The sequence below is a fragment of the Otolemur garnettii genome, unplaced genomic scaffold, assembly GCF_000181295.1.
Source record: "Otolemur garnettii isolate 467f Iridium unplaced genomic scaffold, OtoGar3 scaffold00031, whole genome shotgun sequence".
Taxonomy (NCBI): Eukaryota; Metazoa; Chordata; class Mammalia; order Primates; family Galagidae; genus Otolemur; species Otolemur garnettii.
The window spans coordinates 4,797,845-4,816,784 of record NW_003852426.1 but is presented as its reverse complement, the minus strand read 5'-3'; the positions used below and the strand labels follow the sequence as shown (position 1 = coordinate 4,816,784).

General features: G+C 52.9%; 1 protein-coding gene across 5 annotated transcripts in view; it reads left to right on the top strand.

Annotated features, from left to right (window-relative positions):
- Nucleotides 1-18,940, top strand: part of GRM4 (glutamate metabotropic receptor 4) — a 117,084-nt gene that overhangs the window by 71,341 nt on the left and 26,803 nt on the right. For 4 of the 5 annotated variants that reach the window (XM_012804685.1, XM_003789107.1, XM_023512828.1 and 1 more), the window contains 3 exons: nucleotides 8,805-8,940; nucleotides 11,904-12,058; nucleotides 14,061-14,201. In XM_012804685.1, coding sequence (XP_012660139.1) covers nucleotides 11,956-12,058; nucleotides 14,061-14,201 — 244 coding nt within the window. In that variant the 5' untranslated portion in view covers nucleotides 8,805-8,940; nucleotides 11,904-11,955. The remainder of the gene's footprint in view (nucleotides 1-8,804; nucleotides 8,941-11,903; nucleotides 12,059-14,060; nucleotides 14,202-18,940) is intronic. The other variant, XM_012804683.1, reaches the window with a different exon arrangement.

Below are 18,940 nucleotides of genomic sequence, written 5' to 3'. Positions count from 1 at the left end.
AAAATCCCAACAGAAGGCAGGACCAAGAGAGATATCTGGGCGCATGATACCCACCTCAAAGCATGTGGCCAGAGCTCATGAGTGAGCCCTGCGAAGGCAGACACTGTGCTTGGATTATTGTTGTGACCCAGAGCCTAGCGAGAACATGCCAGGCACCAAGTGGGTGTCAGTGCTTGTGCCTGCGATGAGGTGGCAGCTCAGAGGGGCAGTCACAGAGGAGGTGGGAGGGTTGAATAGGTGCAGGGGCACTCCTGGTCGAGGAGTGCAGCTCTTGCTGACTATCCCCTTGCATCCCTGTTAGTGGGGCACTGGGTCACCCATTCAGCTGGCAAGTGTGGACCACCACCTGTCCTGACCAGCAGCATGTGTTCTGGTCCCTGTGAGGCCCAAGTAAGGGCTGGGCTGGGGAGCCAGAAGGCCACTGGACAGCAGAGGTGGGTCGCTGCTGGCTGAGGGAGCAGAAGGTGCAAAGCCCACTGGGGGGTGTATGTGATTGGATGGGTAGATTCTGGCAGGGACTAGGGTGAGGCTGGATGTTGCAGACCTGAGTTGGACATGCAGGCCTCAAGTGTCATGTGCACATACTTTGTGTACACACACACACACATGTGCACACATGGTGGGAGCCCCTGAGGGTGTGAATGGGAGGCATGTGTCAGGTGGGTTGGATGGAGGCTGACCGCTTGGGGAGTGGGGCAGGAAGCAAGAGCAGACAGGGGTGGTGACAGGGACACAGGGACATCTTAGACTTGTGCAGCCTAAAACCCAGCTAGAGCTGGCCCAGCCCTGCTATCCACGTTACACACACCAGAGTTTTCCCTGGAGCAGTGCTGGTAGAGGGGCCGTCACTTGGGGCCTGGGTGTCCTCCTGGCCTCAGAACACTGCACTCGTCACAGTGCTACTGCCTGTAGTCCACCACATGGCTCCATTTAGTTACGTTAAGTTTTGCTGCCAGCTGAAAACATAAGTGGCACCTTATTAGTCACTGACCCCTCTGAATAGCTGTTTCTGGTCCCTTTCCTGACAGCTGGTGTGGGGAAGGGGTTGGTGAGGGCCTGGCTTTGGGAGTAGAAGAAAAGGCGGGGGGACCAGAGAAAAAGGATCTTGTGTGTATATGGGTGTGTGTATGAGGCCATGATGGTCCGGGGGGGTAGCTTCCAGCCTCATCTCAGCCTGGGGGCCCCCCTCCCCTGCCTAGTGGGTTGTGTAACTCCCCACCCTCCATCCTGTTGCAATTTGCTGCCTTTACATTTTGCTGTAATGTAGATTTTTCCACTTGATTTCCTAGGGTTTGTCTTTTCATCGCTTTTCTCCCTCTTTAAATTTAAAAAGATTGAAAAAAAAAAAGGGAACTAGAAAGAGAGGAGAGGTGCCCATGTTTCTGCTGGCCTCAGGACTGGCTGCTTGGCTGGGAGAGGCCAGGCCTTCCTGTGCACAGGTGGCCAGAGACCCACACCGCAGGGGACTTTCTTGGGGCTCTGGAGGAGGCTCTTTCTCCTTTCTTGTCTGGAGCCCAGTGTCTGGGGAGCTGCCTGGGGCAGAGTGGGTAGCCTGGGTTTCAGATATGGTCCTAGGCCCTGGGTGTTGGAGCAGGAGGGGGTGGGCTGGGGCTCCCATTGAGCCAGTGCCCCATCCCCCTAATCGCCCCTTTTCTGCTGCCTGAGGGCTGGCAGCCTAGATCCTTCCCAAGCCAGGGGTATCCTTGTGGATTTGGCTGAGAGTTCAGGGGACCCTTGACTGTCCTCTGACATGGGGCAGCATAGGAACAGGTTCCCCCTGTGGGAGGCCTTTTCTTTCTACCTGCCCAGACCCACTGCACAGGTAGGCATGCCCCCACAGGGGGGCACCTTGAAGGCAGGGGATCTGGAGGCTGCTTGGATGCGTGGCCTGACAGGTGGAGTGGGGAGAGCCATGCCATGGCTTATTTAGACAGCTGGAGTGGGGACAGCCATGCCATGCCATGGGGGATGTGAAAGTAATTGAGGGGGGTTGTCCCAGGCATGGTGAGGCTCAGAGGATCCTGCCTACCTCAGGCTAGAGGGGGGAATAAGCAGAGTACATGTGCCTTGGTCACATGTCCTCTAAACCTAGATCCACCCAGTGCAACGGGGAGATGCCTCAAGCGCCGGCTATCCCAGGGAGTGGACAGGAAAACCAATTCATTTAGCAGCAACCCCACCTCACTTGAAGGTGAATGTGTGGTTGCAAAGTGTGTTCAATTCCTTGGGTCTCAGGCAAGGCGGCAGCTCCCAGAGATAAGTCAGACCAGGGTTCAGGCCCAGCTGATCCTCTAGGTGGAGTGAGGAAATGCAGCCCTAGCTTCCCACATATCATGCTGCTGATTCTCTTCGATGCACCTCTTCCCAGATATTAACTGTTCCCTCCCACGCAGGGATGTAAACTCTAGGGAGGTTGGGGCTCTGTGCCCCTCAGACTGCATCCCAGCATCTACCTCTCTGCCTGGCAGGTAAGAGATACTCAGTAAAGGTTTGTGGTCTTGCCTCCCCAACTTAACTGGGAGCCCCTGAGAAAGGGAGTCTTACTCACTATTGTTTCTTAAGAATTAATTCAGTCAGGAACTGAATAGAGTACTTTTCAAAAGAAAGAAAGAATGAATGAGTAGACATCAGACTTGCCCCTGCCCTTGGGAATGCAATTGGAGGCGGACACTGACACAGATATGTCAGCTGGACCTGGAGAACACTGGAAAAGGTCGGCAGGTCACAAATGGAAGATAGAGAGACCACAAAATCCAACAGGAAAGTGGTATCAAGTTTGCCTACTGAAGTATCTATATCATTCTTGTGGGAGTGCCTGGAGTCTGGGGTAAGCTCACACCAGGGGAGAGCTGGCCAGGTGAGAGCCCATCCCCAGGGGAAAGATAGGATTTCAGGAGTCACTGGCTGGAGGAGGAGGAGGCCAGCCCCAAATGGGCGTGGAGGAAGGCAGTGGCTCCAAGCATCTCCTCCCAGTGTGCTGTGGAAGCCCCTGGGCCATCCGCACACACAAAGAGGGCCTCAGGTATGCCCTGGCAGAAGGACCGGAGAGCTCTTGCCGCTGACTCACATCTAAAAGTTTTGTCCAGCCTGGGCTCTGGAGCCCAGATTTGCTAAGAAGTTGCATGTTGCCATATTTACTTGGCTCTGATTATTTTTTATTTTTTTACTTTTTTTTTTGAGACAAAATCTCACTATGTTGCTGTGGCGTCACAGCTCACAGCAATTCAAACTCTTGGCTTAAGTGATTCTCTTTCCTCAGCCTCCCAAGTAACTGGGACTATGGGCACCCTCCACAAAGTCTGGCTATTTTTTGGTTGTAGTTGTCATTGTTGTTTAGCAGAACCCGCCAGCTCTGGTGTATGTGGCTGGCGCCCTACCTGCTGAGCTACAGGTACTGAGCCGACTCTGATTATTTTTAAAGAAATAAATGTGGATTGCATGGAAGCTCCCCTCGGAACCCTCTCCAATCCTTTTCTTCTCCTTCTCCCCCTTGAGGTAACCCTGATTCTGAAGTGTGGGTCCCTTCCTGTCTTTGTTTAGTTATTCCTCAAACAGTTCTGAGTACCTGCTGCGTGCCAAGGTGTGTCCTTAAGCATTGGGGAGAACTCGATGAATTCATTAGACAAAATCTCCTGCCTTCATGCAACCTTTACTTGTGTCTGTATATATAGTGTGTGTATCTGTACATCTCTACAAATAATACTGGTCTTTAAATTTTACATAAGGGGACAGATCATACTGCAACTTGCTTTTGTCAGTCAATTTTCTTTTTGGGATTTGTTATGTTGATACAGGAGAGCTGTTTTATTAATCTTAACTACATAATATCCCATTGGATGAACACACCACAGTTTATCCTTTCTTCTGTTGTAAAATATTTAGGCTGTTTCCGTTTTTTGCAGTTTCAAACAGTGCTGTGGTGGACGTCTGTGTGGGTCTCCCGTGCCCACGTGCAGTTTCCCTGGGAAGGAATGTGGAAGAGGGAGTGCTGGCTTGGAGGCAACTGGCACACGCCTCTGCACTAGACACTGCTGTGCGCTTCTCTGCTGCGCTCTAACGGGCACTCCTTGGTCAGGTGTGCAGGTTTATGATAGCAGAGGCAGGCCCTGAGGGATGGGGCTGAGGATGAGGCAGTTTCTTGTAGGTTTTTTGTTTGTTTGTTTTGTTTTTTGAGACAGGGCCTCCTTTTGTTGCTCAGGTTGGAGTGCAGTGACAAAATCATAGCTCAAAGCGATGATGTATGTGGCTGGTGCCCTGCTCAAGCGATCCTCCTGCCTCAGCCTCCCAAACAGCTGAGATTACAAATGTGCCCTACCTAGCTCAACTAATTTTAATTTTATTTGTAGAGATATGTTCTTGAATTCCTGGCCTCAAGCAGTCCTCCCACCTCAGCCTCTCAAAGTGCTGGGATTATAGGTGTCAGCCACTCTGCCTGGCCAATTAGTTGGTTTTGGTGGATGGGGTGGCACAGGGAAAGGGGGAATGTGTGGGGCAGAGGTAGGCTGGCTTCTAAACCTCCCAGTGTGGTGGTGAGAACCTCGCTGCAGGTAGGCTCTGCCCCCACTGCTGTGGGCTCCTGGACAAGACACTGCCCCTCTCTGGCCTCTCTCTCTCTTTACTCTACATACGGCTTGGACCAAGGTCTCCAAGATCCCCATTGCCTAGATATGCTCAGATGTTCTTGGCAAGTGGCTGTGGCTTCCTGCCCCTGGCCCAGCAGAGGCACCAGCTTGGCTGGGATGGCAGGGCTTGCAGCTGGCACATGGCAGCTGGTGTTTGTCAGAAGCCTGGGTGGCTGGAAAGTGGTGTAAGTGGCTCGCCAAGGGGGACCCAGGAGAGCCTAAGTGGGGTATGAGGAACCCTAGACTTCTCCATGTGCACCCCCTCCCCTATGGCCCTGTGCCTGGAGCCTGGGAGATAGGCTGGGAGTGGGCTTTAATTTGATTGCAGTACTCTCAGTATGGACTCGTGGATTCTTATTTTACTAAGTAAGAGAGACAGAGGCAGGGTGTGGGGGTGGGGAGATGTACCCCTCCTTGGTAAAGAATTATGAAGAGAGGATCCCAGAGAGTGTTAGTCCTTGTCTCTGTAGTGACAGCAGCAGGGACTGGACACGAGGAAGGCCAGAGGGCTCAATATATGGCTTGGGGTTGGTAGCAGTGTAGGCCAGGGTGTGCAAAGGTGGGATGTGGAGATTGTGTAGTTGGTATGTGCGAGTGTGTGCATTTCATGATAGTGTGTGTACACACATGTGCACCAACCCACCCAAATAACAGGCTCCAGAAGAGGCCCTGGTGATTGAAACACTGTACTTTTAGTCTTGGCTTGGCTGTGGAGTAATTGCTTTGCAGCTGAAGGGTGATAGGAAAGGGAACTTTCCTGGGTAGGCAAGGGCTACAGGAGATGGGGTCCTCTCTGCCTGGACAGGCTCTGGATACAGACCAGAATTGCAGTTCATTGACTGCTATTGGGCTAGGCTATTAGCACCTGCCCCGAGGGTATGTGAAGATTCACCCAGGCATGCAATGGATTCTTGGAAGTGCTGGTCCCTTATAGGCCACTCCAGTCCTCTCTAGCTGAGGCAGAGGCTGGGAGAGCAGTTGATGCAGAGGTTGTGGGACTGCTAGGAGCTTTTGCCACCCCAGGAGAGCTCCTGGTGGTGAGCTAGCCCCTTGTTCCCCACTCCTCTGAGTAGTGATGCTGACAATTGGGCTATGAAGCAAAGGGACTCTGTGGGCACTTGGTTTCTCATCCTGGGGACAGTAACATCAATGGACATTCCCCTCAGGGAAGGTACTGTGCTGCATATGTGCTCACAGCCCTCAACAGCCCTTGACTCCATGACCCACTCCCTTCCCCACATGACTGGCTGAAAGGTGGCCATTGGAGCCAGCTGGCCCAAGTTTAAATCCCAGCTTTGGCCCTATCTTTGTGACCTTGGAGAGGCCACTTAATTTCTCTGTGCCTCAGTTTCTTCATCTATAAGTTGGGCCTGTGGTGATGACAGCAACCTCAGGTGAGTGAATCCATGTGAAGTTTGCAGAATGGCGTTCGGTATGCATTGCACACTCCACATGGGTTTCTCAGTGCCATGGTGCTCTGCACACCCTCCATGCCCCTCAGCCTTCCCATCTTTTGTGGTTCCAAGAACATCAAACGGTCCTCCGACTGCACTCTGTGACTCACTGGCATTCTTGCTGACTGAGCAGTGGTCACCTAATCCTTCCTTCACCAGCAAAGTGAAGCATGCAGGATGTGCCCTGAGGTGCCAGGCAGGATGGGCACACAGATCCTTGCTGAAAAATATTACTTAACCTGACAATTTCTCCCTGTTGAGAGCAATTAATTTCTGTCCCCTGCTCTGCCCCCACCCAGAGCCAGGTGGCTCAGCCTCTCCCTCCCCCTCCCAGTCCAGCCTCTTCCTTTTGTCCATCTGTCTCCCCAGATGGGGGGAGAAATGTTGCAATTGGCCCACTTTCTGACTGGAAAGAAACCATATGGAGGGAGCTGAGTGCCTGCCTGGCCAGCCCTGTGGCCACCAGGTTGCCTCCCCTGGCTCTCCACGACCTGGAGCTGGAGAGGGCCCTAGTCCTGCCCACACACCCTTGATTCTTCTCTCCTTTCCCTATGAGATACTGGGAACCACGCTGTTCTCTGGTACTTGGCTCTTCTTGGGTGTCTTGGAAAAGACCTGAGGAGCTGTGTGTGTGTCCTGTGGTCCAGAGCCTGGCAGGGCACCTGGCACAGAGCAACCTCTGCTTCTAGTGGGTGTACCTGTTCCCCCCAGAATGCCCCACCTGGCTGCTAGCACCCTCTAAGTATGCAGCTCAGTGTCACTGCCTCTGGGCAGCCTTCTCTGGTTGCCACCTCCCATGGGGTAGGGGCCACTTCATGGGTGGAGCTGTGCTGGCACTCTCCCTGTGGGGCCGGTGGTAGGTCCATTCTCCCTGCACTCTGAGCCCTGGCAGCCCAGGCCCACCCCTGACAATTGCCTTGTGTATGGGGGTGAATCTGTGTAGAAGGTTCAGGTGGCCCCTGCCTGGACAGAGAGGCCTTTTTAGAGTAGCAGGGGTGGCAGCTGGGTGCTCAGCTGAGGTGGCTGGTTCGAGGCATTGGTTGGATCCTATTTTCAATGGGTCCCAGAAGAGGGTGGTAGTTAGATAAAGGGTCTGGCTTCATAAAGATTAATCTCTCAAGCTTTTCTATCAGCTGAGGCCTGACTATGCCACTGAGGGCCTCAGGGGTCTTATGCTCTGGGGTGCCCAGCTCCTGGACCCCAGTAGGGCAGAAAACTGGGTGGTTTTTGGGCAAGCCACTTCTTTTTCTGAGCTGTAGGCTCCTCATCTGTCAAATGCTGTGGATGATACAAGCAGTGGCTTATGGGGAGGTCAGGTGGGATTTAAATGACGCCTGTTTAAACCCAAATGACGCCTGTTCCCTGCCAGCATTTGAGAGACATCTGAGGCTGAGAATGGGCCAGGTGAAGTACAGAGTGCTCCCAGGGTCTCTAGAGGCCAGCAGCCAGATATGCTGCTCTTACTAAGGGCTTTTACCAATGATCATGGGGCCCGGGACTGGAGCACTGAGAGGTGTATGGATTTGGGTGTGGGGGCACTAATGGCCCAGGGTAGGCCCTCATTTTCAGATTTAATCTTCTAAAAAATGTTAAAAGGTAGTTACAGTAAAAATAATCAACATTTACTAGACACTATGTACTAAACAGTATTGTATTTATAAGCAATAGTTCACTTTTTCTTTTTTTGAAACAGAGTCTCACTGTGTTTCCCCAGGCTAGAGTGTAGCAGCTTGATCAGGAGCGTACTCCAACCTTGAACTTCTGAGCTCAAGCAATCCTCCTGCCTCAGCCTCCCGAGTAGCTAGGACCACAGCCATGTGCCACCACCTTTGGCTGATTTTTTCTTTTCTTTTTTTTTTTTTTTGAGACAGAGCCTCAAGTTGTCACCCTGGGTAGAGTGCCATGGCATCACAGCTCACAGCAACCTCCAACTCCTGGGCTCAAGTGAGTCTCCTGCCTCCACCTCCCAAGTAGCTGGGACCACAGGCACCCGCCACAACACCCGGCTATTTTTTTTAGTTGCAGCCATCATTGTTGTTTGGTGGGACTGGGCAGGATTCGAGCCCTCCAGCTCAGGTGTATGTGGCTGGCGCCTTAGCCACTTGAGCCACAGGTGCTGAGCCTGGCTCACTTTTTCTATTTCTAGTAGAGGGGGTCTTGAACTTCTGAGCTCAAGTGATCCTTGGCCTTCCAGAGTTACAGGCGTGAACCATAGTGCCTAGCCCAGTTCACTTATTTTTATAACAATCCTATAAAGTTGGTAGTATTATTATCTCCACTTAGAGCAGCAGTTCTCAACCTGTTACAACCTACAGGAACTGTATTAAAGAGTCGTGGCATTAGGAAGATTGAGAGCCACTGACTTAGAGGTTATTATATGTTTGTGGCCCAAAGAGGCTCAGTAACCAGCCTGAGGTTACATAGCAGTAAGTGGCAGGGCTGAGATTTGAACCTGAAGCCTAGTTCCTAGGCATGATGCTGTATTGCTTCTTGCCTCCTCTAGCTGCTATATGGGGAAACTGAGGCACAGAGTACTTAGGTGACATGTTCAGGGTCCCTAGGTAATGAGATGAATCAAGACTGTTGCTATGGCTATTGTGACTGCTCGGCCCATATCTAGAGACTAGGGGTCTGGCTGTGGACCTTGGCAACTCCCAGGCTCTGTCCCCTGGAGTGTGTGGGTGAGGGTATGGTGTGGCGCTTCAGGCTAACTGGTGCCCTCCTGCAGGGGGCGTATGCATCGCCCAGTCGGTGAAGATACCACGGGAGCCCAGGACGGGGGAGTTTGACAAGATCATCCGTCGCCTCCTGGAGACCTCAAATGCCAGGGCAGTTATCATCTTTGCCAACGAGGATGACATCAGGTGAGGGCAGGTGCCAGCGGGCTGGCACTGAGAGCCGAGCAGGCATGGGGGCGAGCCATGGGTTCTGTCCTGCTGGAAACTGTCCTAGGCTAGCCTGAGCCTACCCTGGGATCCAGAGGGGTAGGGGTGGGTGAGTGTGTATAAGCAGGAAGACCCCACAGGCGTGGGCACAGGCTGTTGCTAACAGGGCATCCTTCCCTCCCCCTCTCCATTTCCTGCATCCATTCCACCTGCCAGGGATGGCCAGCAGAGTGTTTTAGAGGAGGTGCTAAGGCCATGGGCTTGGGCCCAGACCACCTAGGTTTTAATCCTTTTCTACCTACTAGCTGTGTGACTTCAGGTAAGTTTCTTAACCTATCTGGGCCTCTTAAATGAAAACAAAAGCACTAAGGAAGCCTGCCAGATAGTGTTTGAGAAGTGAATGCAGGAATGTGCTTAAAGAGCTTAGAGTAGCAACAGGCATGAAGTAGGTGTTTAGTAAATGCTGGCCACTTCTCAGTTGCTCCCTCTTATCTGTGGTGAGCTTAGAGTACAGAAAAACCATTTGGCTGTGGTTCTAGTCCTGGCTTGGGCACACCTTTCCTCTCCCCTGGCCTTAGTCACTTCATCTGCAGAATGGGAACAGTTAGACTCTGGGTGTCAGCACCATGTAGATCAGAAACCCTGGGCCAGCCCCTGTTTGCTTGTCTGCCCCTGGGGCCTGGGTCACAAGTCAGATGCTTGGAACATCTTAATAGATACTCTGAATCTCCTGCACCCTGAATGCTCCTCCTAACCAACTTCCCTTCCTCCTAATTTTCCTTTGTTTCCACCTCCCTGAGACTGGCTGTCAGAGAAAAGATGGGTCAGGTCTCAAAGATTTCCCAGTCTGAGGGAGAGATACAGCTCTGCCCTTGGGAAGCCCTGGTCTGAGGGGAGACACAGCCCTGTCCTCAGGGAGCCCTACCATATATGGCCCCCTGGGCTTCCTCCCTCAGATTCCTGGCCCACTGTGCTCTAAGACTCCCCCACTCACTGGCCCAACCCAGGCTGCCCAACCACCCACCCCTGTCCTGCCTCTTCCCTGTATGGTTCCCTCCCACTCCATAGCAGCCTCACCCTGAGTCCCATTCTTTCAAACTGTTTTTTTTACTTGGTGAAACCCTATCCTGGACTCCAGAGTCACAGCAAAGCATATAACCCCCCAGGGACTGAAGGGATAGAAGAGGGAATTCTGGAAGATCACTAAGGCCTCCAAAAACAAAAGGACCAACTATAACTGTGGTGTCTCAGGCAGTGAGAGGCTGGTGGGAGGGGTGGGTCCTCAGAGCCCTGTCCTGACAGCCTCCCAGCTGTGCACAGATGCAGCTTCTACCCCTTAAGGCATACAGCTTCCCTAAATTTTGACTCTGAATGTCCTCAATGCCCACAGGGCTAGCCAGCTCTGGGGGCAGGAGGAGCCCCTCTGAGCCACCTGTCCTTGCTTCCTGACTCCTGCCCTATTCCCACCCCAAAGCTGGCATGATTCAGTTCCCACATCTTACCAGGCTGTGTATCCCACTCTAGGCCTGCTGCTTTGGGGGACAACTTCAGCTCAGATGGACCCACATGCTGGGAGGGAGAATGAAAGCCTCAGGCCCTCTGTCCAAGAGAAGAGGCACCCAGGGAAGGGTGGGATGGGGCTAGATTGACTTCCTGAGTGGGCTGTAGGAAGTGAGGTAGGAGGCATGGCCATTTCTGGGAGTTCACTTGCATTTTGGAAGCAAACAGAAGTAAGGGTAACCCAGGTGACTTTGCAGAGATAGCGGATTAAGACCTCTGGTCATCCGGGGCTGGCTGGATGCAAGCTGAAGATGGGGGTTCTGAGAGCAGCCCCACCTATCATTAGCGGTGACCTGAGGTAGGGGGACTGCACTGGTGAGGAGGGCTGGGACAATGGGGAGTCAGGAGATGATAGAGAAGGGCTAGGATGGGTCAAGGATGGATATGAGGCCAGCTCAAGTGGGCCCCAGTCCCAGGTGCAGGCTCTGGGGCCTGGAAATGTTTGTTTCTGTCTGGAAGCCCCAAGTCCTCCTGCCCTAGCTGGCCACTTCTGTATAGGCCCAGCAGCCACCTCCAACTCCTGTAGTCTGTGTCCTAGTCCTCACTAATGGGCAGGGCCTGGACAGTTTCTAGTATCACAGCCTCTCTCTTGCTGTGTGTTCTTGAGCAAATTACTTGCCTCCTCTCTGCTCTCGTCTCTCTGTGAGAGGAGCTGGGTTAGGGAATTCTGCCCATTCCTCCTTGCTTTCCTCTCCGAGGAGATGTCTTTGAGGGGCCCCTCAATTCATTCTCCTAGTAAGCACTGATTAAGCACCTACTATAGGCTCTTTGCACCTGGTTTGGTTAAGACCACTATTGCAGTAGGCCTGGGGTGGGTGTGAATCCCTGGCAGCCCGGTACCCTTACCCATTCACCATCCATCATCCACATCAGGGTGTGGGGAGAAGCTCTTGGATGGACTTGAACTCCTAGCACAGGAAGGGATGGATGCAGAGGACACTGTTGACAGGGCGGTAACGTGCAGAGGAATCAGGGACAGAGCAGTGTTTGTGACAGTTAATGTGAGGACAGGCTAAGGGGTATGGGATGAGTGTGGGGCCAGGAAGGCACGAGTCTGAGAGGACAAGGGCCAGGCAGATATAGTTCCTGGGCCTGAGTTAGATGGAACTTCAGGTGTGGATGTGGGGAGACAGGTGTGGTGTTTGCAGGGACCTGGGGGCAGGTGTGGGCCTATGGGCACGTGCAGGCTAAGGTGGGAGGAGCCATGGCCAGGGGTATGGGCAGGGTGCTGGGGCAGCTGTAGGCCCTCAGCTCATGGGGATCGGGGCTGGGCGGTACAGGCAGAGCCTAAGGGACACGTGGGCCCACAGCAGGTATGACCAGGGGTCGGGGCAATTGTGTGGACAGACACGGCTGGGCTGGGCTGGTGTGTGTTCCCACAGGCGTGTGCTGGAGGCAGCGCGGAGAGCCAATCAGACAGGCCACTTCTTCTGGATGGGCTCTGACAGCTGGGGCTCCAAGATTGCACCCGTGCTGCACCTGGAGGAGGTGGCTGAGGGTGCTGTCACTATTCTCCCCAAGAGGATGTCCGTGCGAGGTAGGCCTGGCAGGACAGGGCAGCAAGATCACCACGCTCACCTATCTACTGTCAGCCCTGGACATGCCTTCTCTTGTTCCTCCTCTACTTCCTCTCTCCCTCTCCTGCACCTCCTCTTCCTGGATCTTCCCTTTCTCCCTAGGCCTATAGCCTTGTGCGCTCTGGGAGGCCTTTCAGGCACTCAACATAGCAGAATTTGAATCCAGATTCAGGTCCTTTCTTCCTCCTTTCTCAGATATTTTTGGGTGTGGGTGGTGTAGGGCATACACAGGACTCACCCTATCTGGTGAGAGTCCTCTGCCGAAGAGGGCTGGGAGCTGCCAACAAGCTACAAGGGAGGTGCTGTGTGAGGGACTGGACTGGGCCACCAGGTAAAGCCTGCCTGGCAGGCCCAGGGGATGGAGTTGAGGTTGGGGCTGCCCTGCCCTGAATCTTCTCTTCTCTGGCAGACCCACAGTCATCGTGGGCAGGAACAAACTGCTGTGGCCAGAACCTCACTGGGACTGAGGTGTGAAGTTCCTGTTAATGGCCTGATTTGGCAGGGACCTTGCAGTCCTCAGCAGGGGGAGCCAGGTTCCCTAGGCCTCCCTCTGTTCAATAGAATCCACTGTTGATGGAGCTGGAAGGGACCACAGACATCTGCCTTGCCAATGAACTTTCCAAGTGACAGGACCGAGAAGGGGAAGGACTCACTCAAGGTCACACAGCAGTGTCCTCTCTTCACCCTGAGGCAAAGGGAGCACAGGTTGCAGAAGTTTCCACACCTCCCCCGAAACCCCCAAACATAATAAACCCCAAATAATAAGAACAATGGCTTATTTGTGCCCACAAATTCTAGGCCCTATGCAGATAACTCCACTTAGTTTTCCTAGAAACCTGTGATTCACTCTTGGCACATTTAGTAGATGGGTACCCTGAGGCTCAGAAAGATTAGTGACATATAGTGCAGTGAGTGGTAGAGTGGGATTTGGGTCCAGCACTTGTCTGATGAATACCTTTTCTCTCTGGGACATTAGGGAAGCTTTTAGAACTGGGTCTTATCTGGGGTGATTTTGCCCTCTCGAAGGACATTTAGCATTGTCTGGAAACATTTTTGGTTGTCATGATCGGGAAATGCTGCTGCTGGCACCTGGGGGTGGAGTTTAGGGATACTGCTCCACACCTTGCAGTGCACAGGACAGCCCCCATGACAAGGAATCACCTGGCCACCAAGAAATTCTGCAGTAGGCCCTGCCCCTGCCCCATGCCAGCATTTCTCCTACAGCTCTGACAGTCATTCAACTTGCACTTAGACCCTTCCTTGGACAGGAGGCTTCCTGTGGCCCCCACTGAGCTTTTAGTCCTTCTGGCCCATCCCAAGCAGCTTCAGTTAACTGAGTTAACTCTGCACAGAACAGTCAGGGTATCTGGGAGGAGGCAGAGGGCATTGTTTCCACCCAGGCTGCTCATCCTGGGACAGAGTTTCCTGGACTGAGAGCCTGAGCATGTGGAGGAGGCAGGCTGCATCTGTCAGTGATGGGGACTGTCTGGACTTGAAAAAAGAAGGTCCAGGTCCTGGCCTTGCTGTGAGACCTAGGTGATCAGGTGATCCCCTACCTTCTCTGGTCACGCACTCCCAGGGTTGGGCAAGCCCACCAGCTTCTCTGCTCTAACCTTAGGACTCCCAGGTGGCTCCTTCTCAAAGAGTCCCGATATTAAATTAGCATTTCCGCGGTTAAAGCAGGAGAAACACCCTCTTTGGTGCACTTCCATTCCAGAGAGGCAGCGGCTGTGCATTACACATACTCCCCCTGGGACTTAATACAGCTCTTTTCATTTCGAATGAAATGAAATGCTCTACATTTTGTTTTTTCTGCCTGGGCCCTGGATTGGATATATGCTTCCCTCCCTCTCCTGCCTCAGCCTGGGCCATCTCTAAGCCTGGAAGAAGTGAGAAGGACTGGGAGCTGCTGGGGAAGGTGTAGGTTCAGCATGAGGCCCTGACATCTCGGTTTCCTGCTAGGCTTTGACCGCTACTTTTCCAGCCGCACTCTGGACAACAACCGGCGCAACATCTGGTTTGCTGAGTTCTGGGAGGACAACTTCCACTGCAAGCTGAGCCGCCACGCTCTCAAGAAGGGAAGTCACGTCAAGAAGTGCACAAGTGAGCATTCAGAGGCGAGGCCGATGGGCAGGCCCTGATGGGGTGGGGCTCTGGAAGACAGGGGACCTGGGGCGGTGCAGGGCGCAGGAGTTTCCGGGAGCCTGTAGTGATGGGAGTGGAGATGAGCTGGTGGGGGGCAGAGTTGGGAGCTATTTAGAGTGCCACACTGAGTGTCTTTGGGGGGAGTGCCATCTGGCCTCTGACTGCCTTGAGTGTATTCCTAGGGTAAGCTCACAGAACTTAACTGACCCTACCTGCCCTGTGTCTAGTCCTGACACACACATACCACTCTGGGCAGTTTATAGAAACCACCTTTAGCCCTGAGAGTTCCCTCAGTCACTCAGCAAACACCAGTTTGGCTCCTAGGACTTGTGTGGGCCTGTTATAAGCCTGGTGGATACATCAGTGAATGAGAGTCAAGAGAGTCTTGGAGTTTTTATTCTAATGGAGAGACAGATGACAGACAGGATAAGTAAATGATAGGATATGTCACAAGGGAAATGTGCAGTAGAACCCAACAGATAAGCAAAAGAATGGGGAAGGAGGAGGGTGGAAACTGCGCATTTGAAGTGGCCAGGGATGGCTTTTCTGCAAAGGTAACATTTGAGCTTTGAAGAGGAGAGGAGTGAACCACATAAGGAGGGTAATCATTGGTTCATTTTGCAGATGGAAAAATGGAGGCTCAGAGGAGTTAAGCAAAGGCACCCTTTCACAGATGGAAGATGGTAGAGCATGACTTGAATCCAGGTCTGAGCTCTAGGCCCTCATTCCTAGGTAGCCATCTTGGTGTGTCCACTTTAGATTCACTTAGACATGGGTCCTTGTGCATGCTGGGTCTGGGTAGCTCTGTGGAAGGACCTGGCCTCAGTGACACTGGGGGGCTCTGGTGTCTCTCAACCTGGTGGTACCTAATTGAGGACAATGAATTCTCTCCTGTATCTTCCCAGACTTGATCAGTATATTCTGGGCAAAGGGCTGCTAGAGCAGGGACACACTGTGTGGAATCTGACAAGACTATTAGGACCAGGAGAGAAGGGAGAGTGAGAAGGTGGGCGGGAGGGCAGCATGCTGCCCTCTGGTGGCAGGAGCCCATAGGGACGAGTTCTTGGACAGTGGGTATCCCCTGGGGAGCTAGGCAAGCTCACAGCCAAACCCACCGAGCCTGATCTTCACAGTGTGCTGGGGTGTCCAAGTGGCAGTGTGTGTGCAGCACACCTGTGTGTGACTGTACGTTCAGCAGTGTGCCCAAGAGAAAAGGAGAGCATGTGAATGTGTTATGTAGGGGATTACATGGTCCTGGGTGAATTAAACATAAATACCATTGTTTAATATGTATCTGCCATGTTCTAGACACTTTAAAGACATTATCTCATTTCGCTCTCACAACACCTCTAGGAACTCTTATGATTCCCCATGGAGAGTCAGAGAGACTAAGTAACTTGCCCAAGGCTGCACAGCACAGGCCTGGATCAGGCAGCAATCACAACAGAGATGTTAAAAGTGCAAACATGTCTGGGCATGGAGGCTGAGCCCTCATGGGCAGGGTGACCGTGAATCCTGTCCTTCCCTATTCTGGTGTAATTATTGAGAACATCCCCTCTTATTCTCAAAAGAGCCCATATAGGGATGATAAGTTGCCTGGGCACCCTGTTGATAGGTTACCAGACCTGGCTTAGGGATGGGGATTGAGAGAGGAAGGGTAAGACTAGAAGTGGGGCAAGATGGACAACCAGGGTCTCCTGGACTCAGTGTCTAGGCTATCAAGGGTGAAGGTCTTTCTGGTGGGGCAGGAGGGGGAAGGCCTTGGTCAGTTCCTGCAGGCTTCATCCAGACCACCGGTCCTTGGACAGGACTTATGAACCTCTCTAGCAGTCCTAAGGAAGGATTTGGTCTGATGGTCAGAGCAAGTTTCAGAAGAGCCAGCTTTGCTGTGAGCCTAAGACAAGCTCTGTGACCTCTCTTGGACTTTGCTTTCTCATCTGAGAAACGGGACTGATAGCCAGCCCAGAGGATGTCTCCAGAGGCAGGGAAAGTGTGTGAAGGAGGCACTTTATGAACTGTGAGTGGTGGCTCTGAGCCTTGCTGTGCATGAGAGTCACCTGCTGAGCTATTAGAACTATACTAGGACCCAGACCAAGACTAACTAAATCAGAACCTCACTGGTGGGGCCTGGGGTAGATGTTTTTAAAGCTCCCCAGATGACTTTAATGTGTTCGTAGGGCCAGAGCAGTAGTCCCTAAGCTTTGTTCACATGGAATCACCTAGGAATCTGACTCCCACCCCTACACATTCTGACTTAATTTGCACTGGGTGCAACCTAAGGAGCGTCAGGATTTCTTGAAAGTGCCCTAGGTGATTCTACTGTATAGCAAAGTTTGCTAGCCTCTGACTCAGAGGGAGAGGTGACTGATGGGAGGGAGGGTGGCACATGCTCCTGGCATGGGGGGGCATGAGCAAAGGGACAGAGCCCTAAATGGCATGGGGTATACCCTCGGGGAGGAGTAGAAGGACGGCACCTCACAGCTAACCCGAATCCATCCTGCTGCACTGGAAACCCCAGCAGAGACTGGTCAGAGTCCTTGTTTGGCCCCAAGTTAGGTGCAGTGCACCCGTCCCTCTCCGGGTGAGGTGAAGGGCAGGGTGGCTGCTGGGAATGTTTGTGGGAACTGAGACCCCAGGGGAGGGGGCAGCAGCTCTGGCTTCCCCACAATCCCACCCAGGTTTGAGATGAACCTGTCCCTGGGGAGAAGGCCTTAGGCCAGAGGACTGGGAGGAGGGACAGGAGAAGGGCTGACCCCTGGGTCTAAAACCGACTCTGCCTCTTCCCTTCTGTGTGACCTTGGAAAAGTTATTTAACTTCTCTGAGTCTCAGTTGGTTATCTATAGAACAGGGAAGGCAATACCCATCTCCCTGAGTGATTAGAGATACAGCATATGAAAAAGCTGGGTGAAAACGGGTGTGTTCGATAGGTGCCAAGGAGATGGTTGCCACTGTTGCCATAGAGAGGAAGTGGGAAAGATTACCCAACTACCTGTTGGGTAATTTAGCGGCCCAAGTCTTCAGTACCAATTCTGTCTGCTGTAGGATTTGGGGGAAGGGAGCATGCCTGAGAGTGGGTAGTATAGAGGTCACAGGTGCAGCTCCCATTTTACAGAGAAGGAAACCGAGGCAACTTGCAAACATCACCGTGCTAGAGAATAGGTAGAGCTGGACTCACACCCAGGCAGCCTGGCCCTGCCTGCCCCCGCCTAGCCTCTCTCTCCCTCCCCTCCCACTCGTCCAGGCCCCTTCTCTCTTGCCTTCCACTGCCTAGGCGTGCTCTGCAGTCTCTGACAACTTGTGTTCTCCTCCTACCCCCACTGTCCCCAGAGCCTGGCTTCCCACTCTCCTCATCCAGCATCGGCCCCCTCCACTCTCCTCCATGCTAATAGTTGGCCTCTGCCTGTTTCAGTCCCATGGGCCCTGCTTGCCCTGCTCAAGGTCTCACAGTAAGCAAGTGCCACTCCCGTGTTCTTTGCTTTCCCAAAGCCGTTCCTTTCTATTCAATTGAGAAAGGGACCCAGTGACCCTCGAAGAGGGTGAGAAGGACCATCTCTTCTTGTGGTCTTACACTTGGGGAGATTTGATCCAACCATCAAGGCTATCTGAAGCTGGATTCCCCTGGAAACAAGATTTGAGAGCAAGTTTATTTGGGAGGGGATCTCAGGAAAGAGGAGAGAAGGCAGCAATAAAAGGTATGACGTCAAGCAGGTTACCGCTGTGAACTTCAGCTTAATTCTCCTGGGGACTTTGGGGATAGTGAGGAACAGGCCTTAGTCACCCAACTGCAGGTGGACAGGAACTGGAATGTGCATACACCACCCTCGTCAGTCATTGGTTGGGGGAGGATGTTCTGGAGGGCAAAGAGGGCTCCTGTGCCAGAAGACTTGGGTGGGTGGCAGATGCTTGTAACTGGCACTTGGACAGGTGTGTGTTGAAGTGGTAAAGGTAGGGGGTGGGGCACTCATTCTTTCTCAGGCACATAGCTGTTAGAATCCTGCAGACCTGAGTATGAATTCAGGTGATACCACCTCCTAGTGGTGCCACCTTGGGCATGTCACCTTACTTCTTGAGGCTTTAGTTTCCTTGTCTGTGAAATGGGAATCATTACCCTCTCCCATCTTCCTAAGAGCCCTGTCTCCAGGAAAGTGCTGCCTGCCTCACTGTTTCCCAGAGACGTGGAAGCTGACCTGCTAGAAGCACTTGCAGATAGCCCATGGATCCTCCCATTCTGAGTGAGATCAGAGTCTTTGAAAGGGGCATCTCTGCAGCTGTCAACCCTGGGGAAAACAGTGGCTGCCTCTCTCCTCCCTTCCTGGCCCCTCCCAGGAACCCGCATAGCAGGGTTTGGGAATTAAAGTCGTAAACAAGGCAGATGTGGCATCTGTCTTTTTGACAGCACTGCCAGCCAGGTGATGGCTGAGCAGAGGAAGGCCCGGTTTATGAGGAGACAGGAAAAATTTACTGCCTGCTGCTTCCAGGGGCTGGCTGGGAACTTGGAGAGGGAGGGCAGCCATGTAGTGGCTGGTATGTGTGAGGAGATACTAGTCAGGCGGCCTGTGATAAAAGCAATAACAAACAATAGTAAAAAGAGGATAATAGGGCTCGGCGCCTATAGCTCAACTGGCTAAGGCGCCAGCCACGTACACCTAAGGTGGGGGGTTCGAATCCCCAGCCCGGACCCGCCAAACAACAATGA